This window comes from Prosopis cineraria, unplaced genomic scaffold (assembly GCF_029017545.1).
Source record: "Prosopis cineraria cultivar Desert tree isolate PC_DT_omini unplaced genomic scaffold, ASM2901754v1 PC13, whole genome shotgun sequence".
NCBI lineage: Eukaryota > Viridiplantae > Streptophyta > Magnoliopsida > Fabales > Fabaceae > Prosopis > Prosopis cineraria.
This window is the reverse complement of record NW_026555344.1, coordinates 16,444,705-16,471,964: the sequence shown is the minus strand read 5'-3', so window position 1 is coordinate 16,471,964 and position 27,260 is coordinate 16,444,705. Positions and strand designations below refer to the sequence as shown.

The following is a 27,260-nucleotide window of genomic DNA, read 5'->3' as shown; positions in this document are numbered from 1 at the left end:
TTTTAATATGTTTGAGCACAATTGTATATCAATGATGGAAAAATATAAAATTTATGTGCTGGATATGTCCTCAGAAAATTTTATTTTGAATATAAGGTCATGAATAACCATGCAATACTAGGTCAAATTAAGCCGTATAAAAATGTGACATTCAGGCGAAGGATCTTCAAAAATTGAGATGTTGATGTTGTCGTTTAAAATTTGATGAGCCATCCAATCTGCACAAGAGTTGAATTCTCTAAACATATGATTCAAGTTGATGGCCCATGCTTACATTAAGAATGTTGACCTTTTTTTAAAAAAAAAAAAAAAAAAAACGTCTCGTGCTTACATTTCATATGTGGGTTTAAGAGTCCTGGGGAAACTAAGATACATGTACTCCAAATGCCAACTAAGGTCTACATTCTCACAAAGGACAGGTCTGCAGAGAAAAGGAAAGAGAAGGGAGGAATTATCAGTTGGTGTGACGAATCAAGTTTAGACTAATTTTATTTCCACTTCTCCAGCCATTATAAGAGCTAACAGGAAGTATATTTTCCTGCGAGTTTCATATTTCAAGGAAGATCTAAAACATCAAAGTTTCTAGCATGTTTCGACCCCATTACACCTCATAGAGGTTTCAATGCACATATAAGAGTTACAGCTTAAAGTAAGCCAATAATTTTGGATGCTGAAGCAATGCTTTTTCCTCTTTTTGCATCCAACCATTGCAAAACTCATATAAATAAATAAATATATATATATGAAACCATTTATTACCACTACTAACAATAGAAGACGACTTGCATCTGCCTGTGTTGTATCTGCTATGAAAATCTCAAGAGTTAAAATATCATACCATAGGAAGTGATAATTATTCATACCATAGAGGGAGAGGGAGACCTCCACGTGTCAATTTGACATCAAAAGTGGAAGAAGAAATTGATTTTAATAATTTCACTCAGCAGCACTAGATATTTTCCAATTTGCCAGAGATGTACAAGGAAGAACAGGAATTCGCAGGCGGATAAAGTACCTCACACAAACTCACAATCAAGGTGCTGCAAAGCTCAGGAATCTCATCGTAGCTAAAGTCAACGCTAAGATTCAAGCAACGTTTGAGCTCATCCAGATCTTCATTGATAAAGATAGATTCTCATCTGATGAATTGTGAGCAAGGCCAGCACTTAGGCGGCAATTTAAGGAAGGGGTGGATGTCTAAGTAGCAATGTGACAGAGACAATGAGTGACTAGCAATCGAGGATGTGAGGGAAAAGGGTGTTTGAGTGACTGAGTGCAGTGGTTGGGTGTTGTGTGGGTATTTTGGTCATTTCATTATCAATCAAAACTAAGATCCAAGCAACATTTGAGCTCATCCAGATCTTCATTGGTAAAGATAGATTCTCATCTGGTGAATTGTGAGCAAGGCCAGCACTTAAGCGGCAATGCAAGGAAGGGGTGGATGTCTAAGTAGCAATGTGAGAGAGACAATGAGTGACTAGCAATCGAAGATGTGAGGGAAAAGGGTGTTTGAGTGACGAAGTGCAGTGGTTGGGTGTCATATCGGTATTTTGGTCATTTCATTATCAATCTTTATTCCTGTAAAGGACCTAGGTTTTAAACAAACTTTCAGGTACTTTTAAGCAATAAATTTTTCAACGAGGAATTTTTCATAATTTTGAATTTTTCCCTTGTTCATTTTTTTTTTCCTCAAATATTTGACCAAGGTTCTTGCAAAGACAACCAAATAAAACAAAATCATAAAATTATTGATAAAAAATGTTCACGAACAAACGAGGATATTATTCAAAGAAATAAGTGAATCATAACCAAAATTTTTGCGCTCATATTTATCTTACAAATAATACAAGAAAAATATTAATTTTGACAAGTTCCTTGTTCGTACACGCAGTACCCCATCTATTCTTCTGTCAAATGATCCTATTGCTGGAGCTTGAGCACTGGGAATGCAATTACATCTCGGATACTAGGAGAATTCGTCAAAAGCATCACAAGCCTATCAATTCCAAGTCCCTGAAACAATATATTTATTCATCAATCTCATGTAGACAAAAGTTCAAGGAGTTAAAAAAAAAAAAAAAAGCAACTAAAAGGCAATAACTTCAAGCTAAAACTGTGTGTGTGTGTGTGTGAGAGAGAGAGAGAGAGAGAGAGAGAGAGAGATCAAGCTTATGCACCGGGGAATCATCACGACGCTCAAGAATAAACTTGCTACATGACTTTCAAAGACATGTATATGGTTTATTTCAACAGGTCTTTATCAATCTCTTGTAAGAAAAAACTACAACTAGGCATGAACTAGAAACTTGCTGTGAGACATGAAACATAAGAAAAAACATAATTGGGGATTTGACCTACTATCAAACTTGATGTGAAGATATGGGAGACTTGTGACGAGGTACTAAAAATTAGACATGTCATTAAAATAATCAAAGCACTAATTCAAGGGCTAATGGTCAAAGTTTTATTCGAACTGTGATCAAACCATTTTATTAAACTGACCAAAATATTAGTTTAACATTTTATTAATTCATCTAGGTAGGTTGACCTAAATTTTTATACCATGCTTGTGAAATGCTCCAGCTACAATATTAAGTTGGTTTGCTGTGGGGGCTAAGAACAAAAAAGAAAAAAAAAATTCTAGAAAAGAATTTCTACAGAAAACTTGATTGCCTTTATGTTACTTCAATATATTTCAAACAAAACAAGAGAACATGGAAACAGATGATGATACCATTCCAGAAGCTGGAGGCATTCCATATTCCAGAGCTGTTAAAAAGTCATCATCAAGAGTGACTTCATATGAGTCATCCTCATTTTGCGCGCCTTCCCTCTTAGCACCATTTGCAGTCATAGCTGCCGCTCTCTTCTTTTCATGCTCTCTAATTTGATACTCAAAGCGTCCTCTCTTCCAAGTCAAAATAACAAAACCATTTTATCAGAAAATCAAACCAGTCCCAACTGCAAACAATAATAAACGTAAGCTTGTCCACCTATAATCACCATAAATCATTTCTTGCTGAGTAGCAAATAAGACAAAATCCTCTGAAAAATACGTTGACATTCTAATATACCACCGAGTTTCAACTCACTTGAGTGCTGAAATGTCAGAGATTATATGAAGTTTGATTTTGGCTAATACAACAACATACTGGTTTAAGGTGCAAATAAGAATACAATGATCATCGCAAGACAAACTCTTCGCATCAATTCTGGGTAACATTTTCAAGACATAAACCTCAAGAACAAAGTTTTTATGTAATTGTTTTAAAAACATATAGATTCACGCCAGTTAATAAAAGGTTCAACCAAAAAACCATTAAAAGTGAAAACCTAGGAAGCACCAACAACTATAAATGGACAACGATATACACCAAAAATACATGTGCTAGAAGAATCTTCAGTATATTTTCAACTTACACAGCTTTTTTACGACTATATATAGCATCTACTCTAATCAATGCTCCAAAAGTGCGGTATCTTATTAAATAGTTACCATTACCTGCTTTGTGAAATATTATTTTATACTCAGATATTTATTTTCTGCTAATCCCCATGCTTCAGAATTTAGATAGTATTGAATTGTTTGTAGAACAAGTTTGAAAAACTATTTATAGTCAGAAGGCGTCTAATTTGATATGTCTTTATGGGTTTGCCAAAAGAAAATGAAGGAATCAAAAGACAAATACCCAAAGCATTATGTTACTTTGCATACATTATTGCAGCATCCATTGGCTAGAATATGCCTTTAGAATATAGATCAGTTATCAAAAGTCGAATACTCGATTGATTTTGTCATTCAGAATGTAACTGTCATAGAAGCAGCTGTTTCATTGTCATTTAGCTTCCAGTTCACTTGTCTCTATCTTGAGTTTGTCTTTTCTACCTCCTCTTTTCCTGATTATGTTCATCACAGGACGACCGTGTCTGTTGACGCTCCTGAGACACCAATGGTGGTGCATTCTGATACAACAACAACAACAACAACAAGCCTTTATCTCACTAGGTGGGGTCGGCTACATGGATTGCAAGACGCCATTGTGCTCTATCATTTATCAAGCTTTTAGGAATATTATTAATTAAGAAATCGCGTTCAATAACTTCAAAGAGTGTTCTCTTAGGCCTTCCTCTACCTCTCTTAATCGGACTCAAAGTTATATGTTCCACTCTTCTCACTGGTACCTCCCTTGGTCTTCTTTGTATATGCCCAAACCATCTCAACCGATTTTCTACCATTTTTTCCTCAATAGGTGCCACCCTCACTTTTTCGCGTACGTGCTCATTTTGAATTTTATCTTTACGTGTATGTCCGCACATCCATCGTAACATTCTCATCTCTGCTACTCCAATTTTATGCTCTTGCTGTTCCGTTAGAGCCCAGCATTCACTACTATATAACATTGCCGATCTGATAGCAGTGCGATAAAACTTTCCTTTAAGTTTATTAGGCACCTTACGGTCACAAATAACTCCTTTAGCTTTTCTCCAATTAAACCACCCAGCTTGAATTCTATGTGAAATATCTCCACTGATTTCGCCATCATTTCGAATAATGGCTCCCAAATGTCTAAACTTTTCCACTTGAGGTATAATTTGATCTCCCAATTTCACTTCCAAATTATTGTCAAATAGTCCTTTACCAAATTTACAATATAAATATTCCATCTTACTTCTACTCAGACGAAAACCTTTCGACTCCAATGTCCTCCTCCATAACTCAAGTTTGCGATTAACCTCTTCTCTTGTCTCTGCTATAAGAACTATATCATCCGCGAAGAGCATACATTTCAGAATTTCTCCTTGAATATGTTCTGTCAAAACATTTAAGATCAAGTTGAACAAATAAGGACTCAGAGATGATCCCTGATGTAGTCCAATCTTTATAGGAAAATCCTTTGTTTGACCACTAGGCGTTCTTATACTAGTTTTTACCCCCTCATACATATCTTGTATGGCTTTAATATAAGCAATCCGTACTCCCTTTTTTTCTAACGCTTTCCAAAGCACTTCTCTTGGTATACGGTCATAAGCTTTTTCCAAATCAATAAAAATCATATGTAGATCTTTATCTTTACAACGATACTTTTCCATTAATCCCCTTAGTAGGTAAATCGCCTCTGTAGTTGATCTACCTGGCATAAAACCAAACTGATTCTCAGAAATACTTGTCTCCAATCTCAACCTATGCTCAATTACTTTCTCCCACAATTTCATTGTGTGACTCATGAGTTTAATCCCTCTATAGTTAGTACAATTCTGAATATCTCCTTTATTTTTATAAATAGGAATTAATGTACTTCTCCTCCACTTATCAGGCATTTTCTTGGACCGTAAAATCACATTAAATAACTTAGTTAACCATGTCACCCCTTCTTCACCTAAACATTTCCACGCTTCGATAGATATACAATCAGGTCCGTTGGCTCTACCATTTGCCATTTTTTTAAGAACTTCCTTTACCTCCTTATCACGTATTATTCGATAGAATGACAAATTTTGTTCTCCTTCACCAGTTACTAAATCCTCCAAATTACTAGATGAACCCTCTCCATCATTGAAAAGTTTAGAAAAGTAAGTCTCCCATTTATTTTAATTTCATCATCTGTAACTAAAGTTCTTCCCTCTTCATCCTTAATACACCTTACCTGTTCTAGATTTCTTGATTTTCTTTCCCTACTTTTGGCAATCTTATAAATATTTTGCTCTCCTTCCTTCGTCTCAAGGCTCTTATAAAATTCTTCAAAAGCTTTAGAACAAGCTTCACCCACAGCTCTCTTAGTTTCCTTCTTAGCCATACAGTACCTCTCCCAATTTTCCTCATTGTTACACAAATGTATTGCTTTAAAACAGTTCTTCTTATACTTGATTTTGTCCTGTACACTATTATTCCACCACCAAGACTCCTTATCTCTCGGACCAAAACCTTTTGATTCTCCCAAAACTACTTTTGCAACCTCTCGTATCTTTTTAGCCATATCCTCCCACATGATGTTAGCATTTCCCTGAGATTCCCAAATTCCTTTATCCAAAAGATTTCGCTTGAAAATTTCTTGCTTCTCACCTTTTAATTGCCACCACCTAATCCTTGGTGCTACTACTTGTCGACGTTTTTGGATTTTACTCATAATACACACATCAAGGACTAGGACCCTATGTTGTGTCGTTACAGCATCTCCGGGGATCACCTTGCAATTTTTACAAAGTCTTCTATCTGTGTTCCGAACCAAAAGAAAATCAATCTGTGACCTTGAGGCTCCATTTTTGTAAGTGATGAGATGCTCATCTCTCTTCTTGAAACAAGTGTTGGAAAAATATTATATTTTGAGAAGTTGATTTATGATCTTAAGAAGTTAATTTTTACACCTTGGTGCATTCTGATACATGTTGCTTAAATTGCAGTTCTGTTTGACCGCTATGAAAGATTATATTTTGAGAAGTTGATTTATGATCTTAAGAAGTTAATTTACAATTCTGTTCTCTGCAGTTCTCTAAGTGCAGTCATCCGCAGAATTTATTTGTCGCCAAGGGGAACTATGAGCCAGTAATTGAGCAAAAATAATCAAACCATGTCTGCAAGCTGTTGATTGAGGACTTGATGTTACTGTTCTTCCCAAGGTCTCATTATCATCATCATAACTACCCAATTTACAAGTTGACGGATTTGGACTTTTGTAGGATCAAATTTTTATTCGCAAAACTTAGTTACTAATTTGTAATAAGAAATTGATTTTGAGAGGTAGATCCAACATTCAGAATTTTTCTATCATGTGGTTCAATTCAAGAAAAATAAGCCATCGAACATTCAACAATATGAAAGCTTGGAAGCCTCAAGCCAATGATCTCTTGATTCCGGACAAAGATATCATAAATTTTTTCTTACCTGATCTACAGGATCGGTTAACTCAGAGAATGCATTGCCCAGTTCACGACCACAGATAAAAAGTTCAAACCTCTCTGTCAAGCCTGTGAATCTAATAGGAGAAAAAGAGTACAATGTTGTCCATAAACAGAGTAAGAGGATCAGAGCTAATTAGTTAGAATTGCTTATCAAGTTTTACAATTAATTTTCTCATTACATCCTAAAAATTGAGCAGTAAAATATATATTGAAAAGTCATTCTTAAATATTAGTGTCAGAAATAGGGGGAAAACTAAATATCATGTCAGTATTAGAACTCAACATAGAAGTGGCAATTATAGATGCAGATTAGTAAGTTTTCTTTCATGGTCATGAAATCAACCACTGCACAGTTTTTATGCCAAGCATGAGGAAACAAGGTGAATATTTAACAGCCAAAAAAAAAAATGAGAGAGCTTAGATATATCGATGCCAGGAAAATTTAATAAAATTGAGGAGAATATCAGAGTACAGCATTTATTCTAAAGACAAAACTATTAGTTCCAAGCAAAAAGCAAGGAACCCAAAATTATCACCAAATTTTATCAAAAAGCACATGCTTATCATGACCTTGGGTTTTCATGACCCAACGAAAAAGGCACCTCACTGAATCACTATACCATGGGACGAAACAATAAAACTATTTTAACAAAATAAACATAAACAACTCTCAAATAGAAAGCAGCTTCCATCAAGTATTGACCATTGTTATAAAAACCACTCTAATTATTAAATCAGTTGAGGCATTGGTTCAAGATTTGATGGGATTGTAGTTGAACAAGTTATAATTGAATTAAAATATTTTAATTTTGCATATTAAATATTATCTAAGACATGATAATTTATACAATATTATTCTATAAGATGAAATTAAATGAATTTTTACTTGTTTTTATGAAATATCATTTTATTAGCATATAATATTTTGAAAATCTTGAAACCAAGTATTATTTATGGCACTAACTCTATGAGAAAAAAACATATTCAAGATGATTTGTTAAATTAATTGGAATGAGAACACTCGAGAGACGTTGAATGCGACTTCTTTTTAGCATTGGCCTTCACCAGGGATTGTCTTTGAATTCTTACTTGTTTGACCTCATTTAAGATATTCTAACTAAGCACATACAAGAGGAAATCCTCAAATACATGCTTTTCACTGATAATATATTTCCCATTGCAAAGTCATAAGATATTAACTCTAAACTTAAGTTGTGGAGAAAGACCTTGGAGTCAAAGGGTTTCCATCTAAATAGGAGTAAGATAGAATATATGCACTGCAAATTTGATAAGAGGCCAGTTAATACTGATCTGGAGGTTAAAATGGGAGATCAGATCATACCACAAGTGACAACGTTTAGATATTTGGAAGCAATTATACAAAATGATAATGAAATTAATAAAATGTTGTACAAAGAATATAAGCTAGATAGTTCAAAACGAGAAAGGCTACAAGAATTATTTGTCATCGGAAAGTATCTAATAAGCTTAAAAGGAAGTTTTATCAAACTACCATAACAGTAGCTATATTATATAATAGTGAATGTTGAACTTTAAAGAACAACAATAGCATAAAGTTGGGGTTGCAGATATGAGAATGTTGTGATGGATGTGTGGGCATATAGGAAATGATAAAATTAGTAATAATCATATAAGAGGAAGAGTTGGCTTGGCATCTATTAAGGAAAATCATTTAAGATGATGTGAACATGTAGGTATATTGACCAGAATGAATGATCTATTATTCCACTGAGCAGATATATATACACGATTACAAGGCTGACTGTACAAGGAAATAATCAGAAAAAATCAAATCACTTATTTACCCTCATAATCTTGTCTAACCATATCCCTATAAATCAGAATCATATCCCTATTAATTAGAAAAGAATATTTCCTAATTAATTATATTTCACACTCTCCCTCAAGTTGGATCATAGATATTAATCATATCCAACTTGCTTATACAATTGTCAATCGCAGGCTTATGTAATCCCTTGGTCAACATATCAGCTGCTTGGAGACTTGTTGGTAAGAAGGTCAAACAAATGATCCCATCTTCCACTTTTTCTCTAATAAAATGCCTATCGATTTCTACATGTTTCAACCTTTCATGCTGTACTGGATTTAAGGCCATGCTTATAGCTGCCTTGTTATCACAGTATAATTTCAGTGGTAGATCTAGTCTGACATGTATTTCCTCAAGTATTCTTTTCAACCATATTTCCTCCATTATGCCTTGAGCTAAGGCCCTTAACTCGGACTCAGCACTACTCTTAGATACAACTCTTTGCTTCTGACTTTTCCATGTAACCAGGTTTCCCTACACGAATGAACAATAACCAGAAGTAAATCTCCTATCTGGGTGATGTCCACCCCAATCTGCATCAGTATATACTTCTATGGTTCTCCGTTCATGTTTCTGAAACAACAAGCCTTTTCCAGGGGTGCCCTTCAAGTATCTTAGAATCCTGTATGTTGCTTCCATGTGTTTTTCCTTTGGCTCACACGTATGCTGACTAGCTACACTTACTGCAAAGGCTATGTCAGGTCGTGTATGAGATAGGTAGATAAATTTCCCTACAAGTCTTTGATATCTTTCTTTATCAACTAGTCTGTCTTTTTCCTTATCTTCTCTTTCTTCAACTTTCTTGGTCTCTTCATTAAAATTTTCTTCCTTCTTTGTGAACTTTGGCCTCTTCTTTGGAACAACAATGGGTGTTTCAACAAGTTTACACCCTAAAATGCCTGTCTCTTTTAAGAGATCAAGTATGTATTTCCGCTGAGATACATGAATTCCCTTCTTTGATCTTGCAACTTCCATTCCCAAGAAGTATCTTAACTTTCCTAGGTCCTTGACCTTGAACTCTTGACTCAGCGCATTCTTAATTTTTATGATTTCCTCACTGTGATCACCAGTAATAACTATATCATCAACATACACAATGAGAATACATCTCTTACCTCCTTCGAGTTTAACAAACATAGTGTGATCTGATGGTCCTTGTTTGTAGCCTAAGACCTCAAGACTTGTGAGAATCTATCGAACCATGCTCTTAGTGACTGCTTTAATCCATACAGTGATTTCTTCAACTTGCACACTTGATCACCTTTGCCTTGATTAAAGCCAGGAGGTAGAGTCATATACACTTCCTCTTTCAAGTCTCCATTTAATAAGGCGTTTTTGATGTCTAATTGATGCAAAGGCCATTCGAGGTTTGTTGTTACAGATAGTAACACTCTGATAGTGTTTAGCTTGGCCACTGGTGTAAAGGTTTCTTGGTAGTCAATGCCATATGTCTGTGTGAATCCCCTAGCTACCAATCGGGCCTTCAACTTTTCAAGGTTCCCATCGGCTTTGAATTTTGGGGTGAACACCCACTTGCAGCTTACAAGTTTCTTGTTCCTTGGTTTATTCACAATTTCCCAAGTCCCATTTTCCTCTAATGCTTTCATTTCTTCCAAGACAGCTTCTCTCCATCTTGGTGATTCCAAAGCCTCATGAATATTATTCGGAATACTAACATCATCTAGATTTGCAATGAAACCTTGATACCTGGGAGATATAACTTCATAGGACACATTTTTGAATTGGATGCTGTGTACAAGATCGAGGTTTCTTTCTGAGGGCAATTGGCAAATTTAGATCACCATCCAATTCTTTTCTGGCATCATTATTGGCATTCACAGCCTCTATGATGTTCTCATTTCCTTCTACAAGATCTCTTATCGGTTCTGAATCAAGGATTGCCTCAGGTATGGGAGGTTTAATACCTTGCTTCTTCTTCCGTTTATAGGTTATGATCTCTTTTTCTGTGGTACTTGTGTCCTTGTTATCCTCTGTACCTGCATTTTCTTTTGCTTCTGGAATAAAAGAGACAGATGGCTCAAGAGAGTTGAGATCCACAGATGGAACAGGGGAATACTCAAAGAATGACTGAAATTCATGCCAAGTCCCCCCCGAATTGAGGGAGGAGGATAAAAGGATTCGTGTTCAGAAAAAGTGACATCATGACTAACGAATAGACGCCGGGAAGAGGGATCAAAACATTTGTAGCCTTTTTGAGAAGAAGAATAACCAATAAATACGCACTTGATAGCCCTAGGTTCAAGCTTTGAAGTGGGGTTAAGATGTACAAAAGCTGAGCACCCAAATATTTTCAAGGGGAGATTAGTTTCAAGATGGTGAAGAGAATGTATTTCGTGTAGTCGATCAAGAGGTGTGATATAGGATAAGACTTTACTTGGCATTCGATTGATGAGGTAAGCAACAGTAAGAATAGCCAACAACAACAACAACAACAACAACAACAACAACAAGCCTTTATCCCACTAGGTGGGGTTGGCTACATGGATTGCAAGACGCCATTGTGCTCTATCATTTATCAAGCTTTTAGGAATATTATTAATTAAGAGATCACGTTCAACAACTTCCAAGAGTGTTCTCTTAGGCCTTCCTCTACCTCTCTTAATCGGACTCAAAGTTATATGTTCCACTCTTCTCACTGGTGCCTCCCTTGGTCTTCTTTGTACATGCCCAAACCCTCTCAACTGATTTTCTATCATTTTTTCCTCAATAGGTGCCACCTTCACTTTTTCGCGTATGTGCTCATTTCGAATTTTATCTTTACATGTATGTCCGCACATCCATCGTAACATTCTCATCTCTGCTACTCCAACTTTATGCTCTTGCTGTCCCGTTAGAGCCCAACATTCACTACTATATCTCCACTTGAGGTATAACAGTAAGAATAGCATCGCCCCAAAAAAATTTTGGCATATGAGTGGTAAACATAAGGGCATGGGCAACCTCCAATAGGTGTTTATTTTTGCATTCGGCAATACCATTTTGTTGAGGGGTATTTGTACAAGAGGTTTTATGGACGATGCCCTTCATTTTCAAAAATTCACTCATAGTTTTATTCAAGTATTCAGTACCATTATCAGTTTGGAGGATTTGAATGGAGGTATGAAATTGGTTAAGAATCATGGTGTAAAATTCTAAAAAAAATTCTAAAAATATGGATGTGACATCAGATTTCTCTTTTATTAAGTAGACCCAACACACACGAGTATAGTCATCTATGAAGGTAACAAACCATTTGGCTTGAGTCCGATTTGGGATACGGGAAGGACCCCACACATCACTATGAATGATAGAAAAAGGTTTAGACGGTTTGTATTCAGAGCGCGGAAGTGAAGAACGATGGTGTTTAGCCAATTCACAAGTATCACAATGAAAAGTAGAAATTTTATTGAATGAAAAATGAGGAAACAGACGACTTAAGTACTGGACATTAGGATGACCCATTCTTTTATGCCATAACAAAAGATCATTATTCTCAGAGGTGGACACAAGATTACACCGAATACGAGACCAGAGACTACTCACGGTTGATTCATTAAGGTAGTATAACCCATCACACTCAGCATTGCCAATCATCTTCCCCGATGTGAGATCCTAAAAGATACAATGAGTAGAGAAAAAATGAGCACTACAGTGAGCTTGTTTAGTCAACTTGCTTATGGATAACAAATTACAAGCTAAGTATGGAACATGAAGAACTGAATCCAGTTGTAAAAATTCAGAAATAATAATGCTTCCCTTTCCAGCAATGGAGGAAGATGTTCCGTTAGCAGTATCAATTTTCTCATGTTCACTACATGGAAAATATGATGTGAATAACGTGGAGTCTGTCGTCATGTGATCTGAGGCCCCAGAGTCAACAATCCACCGGGATTTATGGAAGGAGGTATTCAATGCAAAATGATTCTTACCCAGTGTGGTTTTGAGATGGTTGACCAGGTCATTGTAGTGTATTTAACACCTCCAGGAGCTTAATTAACTGGTCTTTATCCATTTGAGGGATAGCAGCAGATTTATCTGGGGCATTTTCAGAAGTAGCTTGATATCCACGTGCCTTACCCTTGCGTGGTTTCCAGTCAGCAGGCTTCCCATGAAGATCCCAACACTTGTCCTTTGTGTGACCAGTCTTTTTATAATGATCACACGAGATTTTTCCTTTTGTCTCCTTCAAACCGTGATCAGAGCTCCTACTTATCAAGGCAGAGGTTTCAGAAGAAGAAGATACAGGAACAGGGTCAGTAAGCATCACCTTTCGATGAGAAGACTCCCTACAGATTTCTCCAAATGCATCTCGTGCTGAGGGTAATGGCGAGCGAGCTAGGATTCTGCTTCGGACATCATCTAATGAGTGATGAAGACCAGCCAAGAATTGAAACACCCGCTCATCCTCAACTCATTTTTTGTACCTTGCTGCATCAGGAGCACAAGCCCATTCCTCTTCTGTGTTGAGGTCGATCTCCTGCCATATGGTAACGAGTTCTAACCAATATTCAGTCAAGTCACGTTCAGCTTGTCTAATCTGCCAGCTTCGAGTTTTCAGCTCATATGTTCGAGCACTGTCTTCACCATCCGAGTATGATTCTCGAACAGCTTCCCAAATGTCTCTCGCAGTAGGCAGAAACATGAAGGAGCGTCGAACCTGTGGAGTCATGGCTGTGACCAACCATGAAGCAACTAGTGAGTTCTTGGTCTCCCACTTTGATAAGGCTGCTGCGTCTGACTCGTCTGGTACCTTAGACGTACCGGTGATGAAGCCCAGTTTTCCCGACCACCAATAGCGAGCCGTATAGCTTGAGCCCACTCACGGTAATTATGTTCGTTGAATTTATCGGACACCAGGAGAATAGAAGACCCTTCGGCAGAACTCAACCTGAGGGGAGTTCCACCATGGGTGTACGATGAGGAGTTCTCGGTGCTCGAGCCCATGGACAAAGGTCTTGAGTTGCTCGACTGTGACTCCTCTACTGGTCGTACGCTATCGTCTGCGTTTTCTGGGTCAGAACCGTCGATCAGCTCTGATACCATGTAGGTATATTGACCAGAATGAATGATCTATTATTCCTCTGAGCAGATATATATACACGATTACAAGGCTGACTGTACAAGGAAATAATCAGAAAAAATCAAATCACTTATTTACCCTCATAATCTTATCTAACCATATCCCTATAAATCAGAATCATATCCCTATTAGTTAGAAAAGAATATTTCCTAATTAATTATATTTCACAAAACATATATAAAGAAGTCCGCTAGAGATACTAGTGAGAAATATGGAGCAGATAATCTTGAGCTATATGAAAGGGGCTAAAGGAAAACCAAAGAGAATACTCAATGAAGTTATCAAATGATACATTTTGGTTAACAATATATCCAAAGATTTGGTTGCTGATAGAGCATAATAACATTATGCAATCCATATAGCCAACCCCACCCAACAAGATAAAACTTCTTCCTCTTTGTTTCGTACATACGATTGTAAATAAAATAGATGGTAAATCGGCAGATATGCTAACTACCTTTCCCACAACTCTATTATTTTCCTCAGTGTTTTACAATTATCATTTGATTGTATTACAGATGTGGAATTATTTCATGTCCAGTCCCTAACTGTACTATATGAATTGAGAAGAAAGAACAAAAGGCCAAGCATATAATCAGGGATGTGAAAGCCATGAACTTGCAGAAACGTGAGTTTTTTCCCTGTGAGTTTTATAGGGAAGAAGAAATCAAAAAGAGTTTTTCTTTTTCTTTTTTTTTTTTCCCTTTCACGTAAATTATTAAGAGATGGAGAAGTAGCAATTGGAGGCAGTGAAGGCATTCGCATGAGACGGGATGGGATACATAGGTCACTTTCTGTCCTTCATTTTATTATTTCTGGCGTTTGTCCTTCATTAAAATTATAGTTTTCAAGGGATTTCAAACAAAAACGTTCCTTTAACACCTTGATAGCATCCTCAAGGATCCCTTCTTGGGCTTTGGCTATCTTTCTAAAAGCTCCGAAGTTTGAAATTTTCATATTTTTTTCCTACTGGTTCTCTAGTTCCTAACTGGATTTTCCAGTCATTGAGATCAGTTTTCAGAAGGTCCAGTTGAATGTTCTAGACCAGACTAGGTGCCAGTTTCCCACTTTGTATGACCTGGATCACCAGCCAATCTGGTTTTCTGAACATTGATTGGTATTAACCACAAATACACAATAACTATAACTAAGTTAAATTGTTGGTGTCAAAAAAAGCAGTACATCCTAAACTAATAGCAATTGGACAGAAATACCAAAATGTACAGCATGACAGTATCAGCACAAGGAAGTTGATAAAATAGCACTTAAGATATCACTACCTTCGGTGGGGCTTAGCCAGGGGTGATATTTCAATTGGGTAGTCTAACACAAATGTAGGTTGGATAAGTTTTGGTTCTACAACAATCTCAAAAACCTGAAAAAACAAGACCAACAAACTGTATAGGCCAAGTGAATTTGAAAATACAAAAACTTTTAAAAGCACGACCAGAAGGAAGTTGAACATATTAATAAAGAATAATCAACTTGAAAAATAATAAGTGAGTAGTTGCAAACAAAACCAAGTACATGAAATAAAGAGGACTAAAAATGCCTCGAGGAACATGAGATAGAGAAGCTAATCAACCTCATTAAGGAGGTGGCCAAGTGATTGGCATGCATCGATGGAAGCTTTATCTTTCTTATCAAGGTTATTGCCAAGGGTGCTTAGAGTAACTTTCTTTGCAACATCTAGATCACTTCCCAACTCATTGAAATCAATTCCAGCAGTTTCTTTTACAAGGTTGTTCATGGTATCCCTTCTCCAGGGACGCTCCAAACATATTTCATCCCCCTGCAAAGTGCATTTAACCCTCTTCAGCAGATTTGTTGTATTGGAAGAAAATTGGAATAATTGAAGAATGTTATGCATCATGAATTACTATTGCAACAGTATTGTAGAACAAGAAGTCATATAATGTCATCATAACCTTATCTAATTAGTTACCAAAAGACTAATACAAAGAAACACACTAACCACTCTGGTGATGAGAAGTTAAAATCTAACTTCCAGTCCCAAGATAGTGCCTAGGTAATAAGACTTGAAAGATATTAAAAGACCAGATAGTCTTTGAAATAACCTTTCTTCCCTAAGCAACTAAATGAGAAAAAAGGATGTTTAACAAGACCATTAATTTCAGTTAAAGCTTTGAAATAACTTGCATATGACATCTTGTATAAACAGACAAACATCATGCCATGAGATTGACCAAATACAAAATCTACCTGGTAATCAACAGTAAGTTTTCCATGAACCGCAAGAGCACACCGAGTGACAATCTCCTCTGCCAAATTCATCATGCTTTGATAGTCTGAATATGCCTCATACATCTAAAATTTTATAAATATTAATAAATCAGAATGTCATTAAGATATAACTACAAATGCATTAACTACAACCAGTATACATACTCATACCAGACACCACCCCAACCCAATTGCTTTAAAATTCTCAAGTTAATCTATCACATCTCAAAAGAAAACGAATAGGTGCTTGAAGATGCACTCCCGTTACTGCATGCTCAAAACTTTACCTCAATAGTTGTAAATTCAGGATTATGACGAGTAGAAATTCCTTCATTTCTAAATATCCGGCCAATCTCATATACTTTTTCAAACCCTCCCACCTGTCATGAAGAAACACATCAAAGTGGTTAGCTACATTAAATTCATAGCCTGAAGAAGCCTCTTCCATTCAACCTTTGAAATGTATACTTTTCAAACCCTCAGAATGTTGCCATGTCCATAAAAATCCAAGACCGTGAATAGTAATTTAATATCTTTTGGTGGCAAATTGTTGATAATACTAAATCTATCTCCATGTTTCCTTTTATTGTTTAACATACTAGTTGCATCGTATCTTCACAATATTAAATGTAAAGAAGATGATTATTTAATATTCCATTCCCCTAACAATGAAAAGAGTATTTTCTGTAGACACTTCAGTTTCACGGTTTAAATAAAAGAAAAACCAGAACTTCAAAAGATGACATGCTGATTGGGGTTCATTATACAGTCAGTTCACGTCACAAAATATCTCACCAGCATTCTCTTTAAATGAAGTTCAGTTGCAATCCTCAGATACAAGTCCCGTTGAAGAGAATTATGATATGTAATAAATGGTCTGGCTTCAGCTCCCCCAGCTGTGCCCTGGACAATAAAATTAATCGAAAGAGGGCTGACACAGAAACAAATTCCAAACATGATGGCATTTAAAAAGTATTGTTGAAAAAGAAATTTTCTAAATTAAAACAAGGTTGTGAAGCATGCAAGCAACAGGGGATCAGACCGAATAAAACATAAGACCAACAAAGTGCCAAAATAGAAGCATCGAAAGAATGACAGAACCACTGTACAGGTTAGCAGTTAGTTGTTGAAATCATTATAATGATTGTTAACAATTAAAGTTCCATTTTTTGACGTGGGAATTGTATAGATATACACTATGCAGTTCTCCCTACATGCTATAGCATTCTGGGTACTTGGCTCTAAATTTCACCAATTGCTGTCACTAACTATTACTTTAAAAGAAAAGGTATTGTGTTAAATTTTAACAGGAAGAGGAAGATCAAACAATTACATGATGCCTGTCAAACTAATGCCTAATATGTTAGGATACCAACGACTGTCAATGAAAGACTTGTACAATTTGCATTCTTTCAGAAACAATCATCCACCAAGAGATGAACTAAAATCAAATAAAAGAATCCACGTAAACTTGAAGGTACAACGATATAACAAACCTGCAAAACCGGAGTTTCAACTTCAACAAACCCTAAGGAGTCCATTGTTGTGCGTATCTCTGATACAATCTTTGGAAAGGCAAAGAGTTTATATTAATTTATGCATAGAACTTACTAGCTCATGCACCGAGTGAAAAGCAATAATCATTGGAAAATCAACTATCAAAATCTTATATTCTTCACCCTTGATGGCAATCACAATTAAGAATGCAAGAAAAAAAATCTACATGCAGTGTAATCATATTGCAGGATTGTTATTGAAGTTTTCATCCTACCCCTTCTGAAGTCCCCCAGGGTCCTATTGTTTAGAGTGGGTGCACACTGCCAAAATATTCAATTACTGCTTAGCTGGTTTTCCATGGCAAATTAGCTACCAAGGATTTTCCGAAACACTTTAAGTTAAAGCAAAATGACCTCTGCAATTTTTGACAAACTAATCATGAAACATTTCATCATTTATTTCTTGGACATTCTATACCTGTTAATATTTTTAAAATAACAATGGCTTATGTTAACTTAGATATTGGCTCTTCAAGATTATCCATTTACATGTTTTTGTGAAAACTAGAAGGAAGAAAAGGCTGTTGTTTAAGCTTAGGATGACTATGTTTTGTGCTGCAATCTATGCTTTTGGCAAGCAAAAATAACTTTATTTTTTGACAAGAACTCCCTGATGATACGCAGATCTGTCATAAACTAGCAAATGATTTTTTGTTAAATGGAAACACTTGTACATAGGCAGGAACAGGTAAACAAAGGTGTTAGGTAAAACATGTAACATCATCTGGGGTGGGTTTGTTTCTATCTTGCAGGCCAATTCTCTTTTTATTCTATACCTGATGTGAGTTTTTGCATAGGGGGTTTAAAGCCTCTGATGTAAATAGTTTTAATTAGAATATAGTTTCATTCAAAGCAAGAACCATATTCAACATAGATATCTGTAATGGATAATTTTACCAAATCAGACACCAGACAATATGGCAGCTATCTACATGGAATTTAAACTTTTTTAGGAATAGCAATCCAAACAAGCATAGGCCAGTAATTTAGTTGTGCAATGAAAAAAAAAAAAAATTCAGCAATGCTTTATGTAAACATAGTTATTTTTTTAAATATAAACAAAACAGGCAATCCTTCCAGTTCTCTTATATGAAATTCATGGGTACCCAAGGGATGGGGAACCCTCCACCAAAAGCTAGCCATTGAAGTGGGAAACCAGCCCAATAAATACCCTATAAAGCATTATATACAACCAAGTGCAGGGCTTAGGCATCCCATACTATCCAAGTCTTCATAAATTGGCCTCCTTGGAGAGCTAATATCCTCAAAGAACACACTCTATGCCACCTCACTTGGCTTCTTCATTAGTCAAAATGCTCCATAGATAGCCCTTTTAGAACCGTCAACCACCAACTTTGATACCAATTGATAGGTACTCAAATGAAATGAGGAAGCCTCCCCCAAAAAATAGCTATTGAGATGAGAAAACCAGGTCACTTAAATACCCAATGGAGCATCTCATACTGCTCAATGTGAGACTCAAGCATCTTGTACTACCCAAGTCTCTATCAAACATTAATTTAAAAATTGAAGGCTAATACTTTAAGTTACACAAATGTCAATAGGAACTACTTCATTGATTTATAATAGTTATAGAAAACATATAATGAAATTGTCCTTGCACTTATTTTGATTGGGAAATCTGATTGATAAATCATATTTTTTTCACATTTTTACCTGATTAAACTTGACTTTTAGAACTTGTTTTGTGATTAGCTGAGCTTAATTGATTAATAGTTGTGTTTAGAGGGGAAGATTAATTTTATGGGAATTTTTGGAATTTATTGCAAATTTTTACAGATTTTATTGAATATTAAATAAATAAACAAATTCTCATAATACATATTCTAGTGAACATTTTATTTTGCGTGTAGGTGGCAAAAGAATTAAATGTTGCACAACATGTGCCAATTGGTCACTGAGTGAGGACATGTGGCATCACTCAAAGGGCTGGTTGAAGATCAAATCAAATCCAATCCAATCGTGCAAGATCAAATATAATTAGGATCTGTTTTGGGGCTGTTTTAGGCATAATTAATCATTCCAAGATCAATCTATATGTTGATGAGTCAATCAAGTGAAATTGAACTACCACAAGTTGCTAGCGTTCTAGGATTTATAGAAAGCAATTCCATCAAGTCTAAAGAATCCTTTAGGCTACTATATACCAATGAGTCAAGGTGAATGAGCTAATTAAACTTGCATTGGCTAGGATTGTCCCCGATTCCTACTCCTAGGGATCGCTTATCGAATTGATGTCATCTTCATTCCATTGCATTTCCATTAAACTTGCAAACGCACAAAAAGAAGACCAGGTTTTGCTTTCTTTTCACACTAGCCAATCCAAACCCAATCATTTGCTACTGTTTATTCACACTTCTAATTCAATTTAGCTCAACTTAAATCTATTTCTTAGGGAAGAAAGACCTAGGTTGCACCCCATGTTACATTAGGTGTAGCTTTGCAATTTAAGGCTGACACGACTTAACACTTGTCAATGACACATGCACCAGCTTAGTAAATTCAAAAACTTACTTATCTATTTAAATTATTAATGAGTAACTTTGGGTCCATTTTGTCTTAACTTCTTTTCATTTTTATCTTCCCATATTCTTATTCCTTCGGTAATTACATTCTATTTAGCAGCATCAACTCCTAACATTGTGTTCCAAGTTATGGTCCAATAAAGAGACAGTAAAAGCAGAAGGTAGCTGTTGGCATTTAAAAAGAAATGTAGCTTAAACATAGCAAGCCTTTTATATCTAAACTAAAGTACTAATCATCTAGTATAGATATTTAAAGAAAATAAGATGTGAACCACCGCAAACAGTTCTATTCAGATGAAAAGGTAAGAGAGATGAACCACCTTTGCCCTTTTACGAAATACATCTGCTACCTCTGGGTTTGCAATCATATCTACATACCTAACCACAACAAACATCAGGAAGAAATACTTAAACAAAAGGGCTACTCAAGTTTCAGTGCGTAAACTTCCTAGCAATTCAGAATTAACAAAAGCCAATGACTTCAGAAATGATAATCGGATCAAAATAAGTAGAGTTACTAAAATCACATAACAAAGAAAGAGGAAGACATGTGGAAGAGGGAAAACAAGAAGCTCACAAATGAAATAGAAACACACAATGCACATTCACATGAAAACATAAAAATAAGAATAACAATTATTAACATAAAACCCTTTGAACTTCGTCAATGAAATACCTCTTGAAACCCTGAAAAGCAAAATGACGTAAAAATTGGTAGTCAAAAGTTACGGAGAAAAACAGAGGTGAGGGGCCAGAATGCCCAGAGGATGGATCTACTATGACAAAAGAAGTCAAGCCAAGCCTACTAGTTTGATGACCAATGTGAATAAACTTATCACTATGACACAGAATAGTAGTGGATGAGAAGGGAGAGGGAGAAAGAGGGAGAAACATAAAGGTAAAGAAAGGGAGGAAATTGATAGAGAAAAAAAAGCAGAGAATAAAACAAACAGCATAATCCAAAATGGACAAAATCTACTTCAATATAATTGACGAGGTCATTATATAGACCCCATAGAATAGTTCCCCATAACTTCAAAAGAAGGGGGGATTAAATAAAATAGATGCAATTTAAACTACTAATTTATGATCCTACTCTTAAGTAAAATATGTTTTCTTTTATCTATCTTTAATCCCTCATCCTCATCTATAATGAGTTAGTAATATCTGACATAATATCTTCTCATACATGTTGAGCATCATATTTGAAAACTAAAGTGCTTTTATTGCAAGTCTCCATATTCTGAATCTTACTTTTGTAGTTAATGACTTGGTAGAGGATGTCAAAAGCCAATAAAAACAAGACTTTCGCATCCAAGTATTATTTTAAAAATGCGGATAACATGTCAGCTAGAACTATTTTTAGATGAGGTCCTCCATCAGATTAGATGGAGAAGTTGGACTATTTTGGTGACCTATTGCCTTGTTCTGAATGATAATAGAAAACCCCAATCTGGATTTAAAGGCCAAAGAGGGATTATTCAAGGGAGTGCTTGTTAAATGAGGTGTCTTATTAGAAGGTGATATGTAATAAATAATTGAATAGGCATTAGGGGGTAATGGGTAGTTAGGTTGTTAGTTGATTAGGCATTAAGGACCAATGGCTATACAAGGAGGGAAAGGTCAGTATCTGTATTCTAATCAAGGGTTTTGGAATAACGAAGAATCATCCTTTCTCTCATTTCTCTCTTCCCCCTTGTTCTATTCTCTCTATTTCTCTTCTTCTGGCTCTCTCTCTCTTTCCCTCTTACACTTTTTATTCTCTATCAGAAGGTAAACCCCATCTCTTTCTTTGTGAGAACCTAACACAATGCAACAATAAAGGACAAGAAAATAACTTTCAAGAACATTATGAAAGAAATAGCAAGTTATTAGGAAAAATGTCATAATTGCACTATCAAAAACTAAACACACCATTTCCATTGTACAACCCAAGAAGCCATGCCCCCAATCAAACCCCTCTTCTCAATAAAAAAAATTAAACATAACAAGAACTGGAGTAAAGTGACATAAGACATTGAAATGTGCACTAACCTCTGGCGATAACGCTTATCTATGTCAGTTAATCCATGGTATTTGTCAGGTAGTGGAAGCAGAGATTTTGTAAGGATCACAAAAGAATTCAGATAAACAGAGAGCTCCCCTAAAGAAAGGAACAAAACAAGAAAAATAACATAAAGAAGTAGCAAAGATATTATGACAGAAAATCACAGTATTGTACAAATGCTCCACCCCTTGTAGTAGTTATATTAAAAGATAAGGCATGTTCATCAAATACAAGATATTAGTAATAGACCAGCATGATGCAATCAACCAACCATAAACAGGGATAATCTCCATCTTAATCGATCACAGCTTTGAAACAACCAAAAAAATGTATTTGATTTGTTGTATTTCTAGGATTTAGCATCCAAGTAACAGTATAAGAAATGAAAGGCAGAAGGTTTAGAGCCTTCTATAATCAATTTAAGAAACATTTGCTTTATTGGACAAACAATAAAGGAGTTTTCTTCCTTGCCTATTAGGCCCTTCAAAATGATTTCCAAATTCCAAGTGAGACCAATACAAAGTGATGATAAAGTTAGCAGGTAGATTTTCTTTTCAGTGTCATTATCCAGTAAGAGTAATAGAAGCCAACAACAGCCATCGAGTATTGACAGACAGAGAACTGAGAAAGTACACAAAAAATTATACCTGGTATGTAAGAATGACAAATATGCAGGGCCTACAAGTCATATAATGGAACTCAAGCTCGAAATGGTATCAAATTAACAATAAACTGCCAGAGTGCAGGTCTTAATAGATAAGCCACACAGAAGATAGCAGAAAACACAGAGTAAGATAGCATTTGAGAGGCTAGTCTCTCCCATTCACACAGTCACAAATTTCTTACCTCACTCGTCCCAAATCCATCCTATGTATGTCCTTCTTTATAGCCAACTCCATCTCTCCCCTTTCCCCTTCCTTCACCTCTTGTCCCATGTGATAGTAATGCAGCCCTGGGCCCCTCTTTGGACACCTCACCAATCATTATAACAGACCGGGAACCTCCCATATTACATCTATTTGCCCAGGGTCCATCATCATAGAATACCAAAAGTCCAACTCCTTGAAAGACCCACAGGGCTAACAGAAAAAATAGAGGAAGTAAGGAAAATGAATCTAAAATATCTCATATAACCCCACAAAGACTTCTTTTAGCTGATCAAAACACTAACTTCTCTTCGGAATTATACACACAGTAACACAATTAACATAAGATAATAATGTGCCAAGCCAAGCTACAAGTAACCCATCAACTTCAATTCAGACACCCACTCAAAATCGGATGCATTCCCAATTCTGCAAGTCCTCAAAAAGCAGATCTGTTCCAAGCTGTATTACATTGTCTGCTAAAGTCTTCATGTTTCATATGATAATTTTGTCAATATTTTTGCATTTTGCTCAATCTTTTTTCTTGTTGCGTCTTCTTATTGAAGACCCAAAAAAAAAAAAACAGAAACATATTAAGCAATGAAATTCCATAAAAGAAATGCATTTCAAACAAAAATTGCTCAAGACAGAAATGACATCTGCTTGTGCAGAAACCCCAGTTGCTGAAAACATAATATTGTTATCATTGACTGTCGTTTCATTCCACTTTCATGATGGACAACTAGACTTTAATTTTGAATAATGGGTCACAAATTATTGGCTCATATTTATAGTTCTGGGTAAGGCCATCATACTTCCATAGCATTGGCTATGTTCCATTGACAATTTGGCTTTCCTTTATGTCTCGGTCAAAAGTTAATTGCAATACAAAATATAATACAAAATCAAACCCAAAAAAGATCAGATTTTGAAGCCAAATGAAACTTGTTTCCTAGCTTAATAAATCAATTACCTTCTAAACATCATTATCAATATAATTTACACCTTTTCTATGATGTTATTCTAGGATTAAAACTTCCAGTGTATTTTACTGCAAGAGTCAGTTGACTATCTTAAATTAAATGACCAGTTTATTCTAATACTTTGTTCATAAAACAAGATTCTTAGGTCAGAATACAAACCATGTTTTAACTTCATTTAAGAACGATAAGCAAATAAAAATGATGTCCCAAGGACCAACATACAAGCAAAAACAGAACAGATGTCCATAAGGGAGTCAAAGAGTAAACAAAGGAAAAGAATAATACTCTAGTACATTAGCCTAAGGGTATATTTATCAAAGAGGACACGCAAAAAGATCTTTCCATATTTCCCTATACCATATAGTATCCTATTTATACTTCTCTTATATCTTAATATATTATACTTTCATTGACAGCAATAAAGAATATCCTAATAAGACTCCATTTTCTCCTTAACTACCTCAGTCTGACCAAAAATATCCTAATAATTATCTAAAATTATCACTGAAAAATCATCAATAATCTGTATATGACTATAATTGACAACCCAAGCCCAACTTGCACAATCTGCTGCACTATGTAAAGCATTTTAGGAAATTACTCACAATATAGAATGTTAGAAATGCAAGTCACAGTAACTCTACTGAAGAATTATGAGCTAAAGGAAGCAAATTTTAAAGAACATCAGAGTGACACCTTTCTCAGTGCGTTTTATAGAACCTCTAGCACCTAGTATGTCACCAATATCAACAAATGCTTTTACTTGCTCAAATTGATCACCCGGGAGCCTCTCTTTATCACAGTAAAGCTGAAATTAAAGATTTCAATAACTGCAGTCAGCACCTCACTACAACACGTATTACATAGAAGCAACACATGCTCTAACATTTCTATAATTAAGAAATGCAACGAACTATGAAGACTCAACTATGAGTTTAAGCATAAGAACTATACAAAAGCTCACATCTGACAGTTCATAGTGAACAGCCTACTATGGGTTTTCAGAGAGAAAAAAAATGAGTCTTTAAAAATACCTGAATAGTTCCTGAATCATCCCTAAGTGTCAGGAAAGCAAGCTTTCCAAATGCCCTCCTAGCAATAATCCTTCCTGCCACAGATACTTGATCATTATCGCTATTTAATTTCACTCCATTTTCTAAATTTTTATATATATTTTGAAGCTGATCAGCACTGTGAGTTCTGTCCCATCCATAAGCATATGGATCAAGCCCCTTGCTTCTCAATTCTTCAACCTACAAAATAACAATGAAGTTGAAGCAATTGAAATGATAAGATTTGAGTTTAAATGAATGGATAATTTTAAAGATAGAATCACCAATTTTCAGACCTTATGATAAGAAATCAAGCAGTTAACCAAAACCTATCACACTGTCTCTCCTATCCATAGCTGAAGGGGGCATTTGTCCCTAGAAATAAACTTGACATATAAGTTTGCAACTCAATTTTCCCAACTGATTGTCTAGAGAAGGACAGAAAAGTGTCAAATAGAAAATAGTAAATTCCCATTACTTCAAGATTAAAAGACTACTGTCTAAATCCCTAAGATAGATACTATGCCACAAATTGGACATAACCCAACGGCAAAGCTAAATCACTTAAAAGAAGAAGTTCACAATTTTACATAATACAATGCAAACTAACTCTGAAATTATTATTTCCTCAGTACAGAAGGTTGAAATAAAATTATAAATCGTAGAAAACAATCACATACTGAAACAGTTTTTTCTGATATTGTAGTAGACCCTACCTTCTTCAACCGAATGGCTCTGACAGCTTCCCTATCGGAAGTAGAAGACGAAGACGAAGAAGACCGGCGATTACGACCAGCGCCCTTGGGAGCACCTTGGTCGACATTGCTTGAGGTGGTGGCGGAAGAAGAGCAACAGCGAAGAACCACTCTAGTAGGTGTCCGCCTAATGGTGGTGGTAGTGGAGGAAGAGACGAGGCGAGAGAAGCGCTTCAGTGGCTGCGAGGCTAAGGTCCATATTCTAAGCGCCTCCATCGCCTTGTCCCCGTGGGTGGCTAACTCGAGTGCTTCTGATTCCCGCTGTAGCCTGTCGCCTATATTTGCCTATCTAACTTGATTGATGGTCCGCCATGTCAGCACATCTGACGTGGCATGCGGTTTTTTACGTTTTTTTTTTTTTTTTTAACCATCAATACGGTTTTGTATATGAGATGAATCGTTTCTTTGGAAGGAGGACGGGAAACTCGAGTGTAAAGCAATGTCTTCAAAATTGGACTGAATAAAATGAGTGAGGAAAAGAGAGAGCGTCTGGAGATTAATGGAGGTAATGGTGGCGAGGATAAGGGTGGTGATCTTGAAGGCGAAATCAATGAAGGAAGGAGTAACTTTGTTTTTTCCAATACGAACACTGATAGATATCGCAAGGGTGGGAAGGAGGATAAGATGATTGAAGGCTTGAATTCTAGGAAGAAGATATCCTATAAGGATTCTTTGCTGAGTCTGAATTCTATAGGTTTTCTTTCTCCTAATGATGAATCCGACGATATTATGCATGGTTGGAACTTGGAAGAGCTACCTTGAAAAGTTAAGGGCGCAAGAGGCTATTAAGAGGGCAGAAGGGAAAATAAGCGAGGAAGAATCGAAGGAGGAGGATTTGTCTGATGATCAGAGGTCTATGAAAATCCCAAAGTTGAAGATCCCTGAACAAGCATATCTTGTCTCGTGCAAGCCCTGGTTAAACTCTCTTATTGTGAAATTATTGGGACGAAATATCCTATTAAGGTTTTTGAGAATCAGGTTAACAAGAATGTGGCGGATTAAGGAGCCTATGCAAATTACACCACTAAGTAATGGATACTTTATTATCTCCCTTTCTAGCAAGGATGATCTTGATCATGCTTACCAGGAGGGGCCATGAATGATGGATGATCACTATCTTCTTGTGCAAAAATGAAGACCTAATTTTAATCCCTAGAAAGCAAAAACACAGAGAAGGATAGCCGCTGAAATTTGTGTCTTGGATTTGCTCGTCGAATTATATAATATAGAATTTTTAAGAATGATAGGGGATAAGGTTAGTATTATTCTAAAAGTTGATTAGTCTACTTTTATATTTGATAAGGGTGCCTTTGCTAGAATATGTGTTGAATTCAACTTAAGCAAACCTCTTATGCCCATCTTCACTATGTATGGGGAAGAGTATA

The 27,260-nt window shown here is 35.9% G+C and overlaps 1 protein-coding gene across 4 annotated transcripts; it reads right to left on the bottom strand.

The window, feature by feature from the left end:
• Nucleotides 1-1,727: 1,727 nt before the first annotated feature.
• On the bottom strand, nt 1,728-26,577 carry LOC129291005 (lysine--tRNA ligase, chloroplastic/mitochondrial-like). 4 transcript variants are annotated; one of them, XM_054928084.1, is made up of 14 exons: nt 25,837-26,531; nt 25,103-25,321; nt 24,765-24,876; nt 22,207-22,315; nt 20,493-20,550; nt 17,567-17,635; nt 16,866-16,973; nt 16,358-16,450; nt 16,050-16,154; nt 15,412-15,618; nt 15,107-15,201; nt 6,881-6,971; nt 2,735-2,908; nt 1,728-2,013 (listed from the first exon to the last, which is right to left on the bottom strand). In XM_054928084.1, exons 1-14 carry the CDS (start codon nt 26,089-26,091, stop codon nt 1,921-1,923), a joined length of 1,788 nt encoding a protein of 595 aa, XP_054784059.1. In that variant the 5' UTR covers nt 26,092-26,531; the 3' UTR covers nt 1,728-1,920. The 4 variants fall into 4 exon arrangements, 2 of the variants coding, with proteins under 2 accessions (XP_054784059.1, XP_054784060.1); XR_008588605.1 differs by lacking the exons at nt 1,728-2,013; nt 2,735-2,908; nt 6,881-6,971 and adding exons at nt 12,129-12,358; nt 12,676-13,861 and having other exon boundaries at nt 25,837-26,577; XR_008588606.1 differs by lacking the exons at nt 1,728-2,013; nt 2,735-2,908; nt 6,881-6,971 and adding exons at nt 12,129-12,358; nt 13,014-13,861 and having other exon boundaries at nt 25,837-26,577.
• Between the last annotated feature and the right edge of the window lie 683 nt (nt 26,578-27,260).

Excerpts from the sequence above, each read along its gene's own strand:
- LOC129291005 (XM_054928084.1), bottom strand. The coding sequence starts at position 26,091 with ATGGAGGCGCTTAGAATATGGACCTTAGCCTCGCAGCCACTGAAGCGC. Across the intron at positions 16,155-16,357 it reads CTGAATTTACAACTATTGAG|ATGTATGAGGCATATTCAGA; the intron begins GTAAAGTTTTGA and ends ATAAAATTTTAG. Across the intron at positions 6,972-15,106 it reads CTGGCTAAGCCCCACCGAAG|ATTCACAGGCTTGACAGAGA; the intron begins GTAGTGATATCT and ends TTCTCCTATTAG.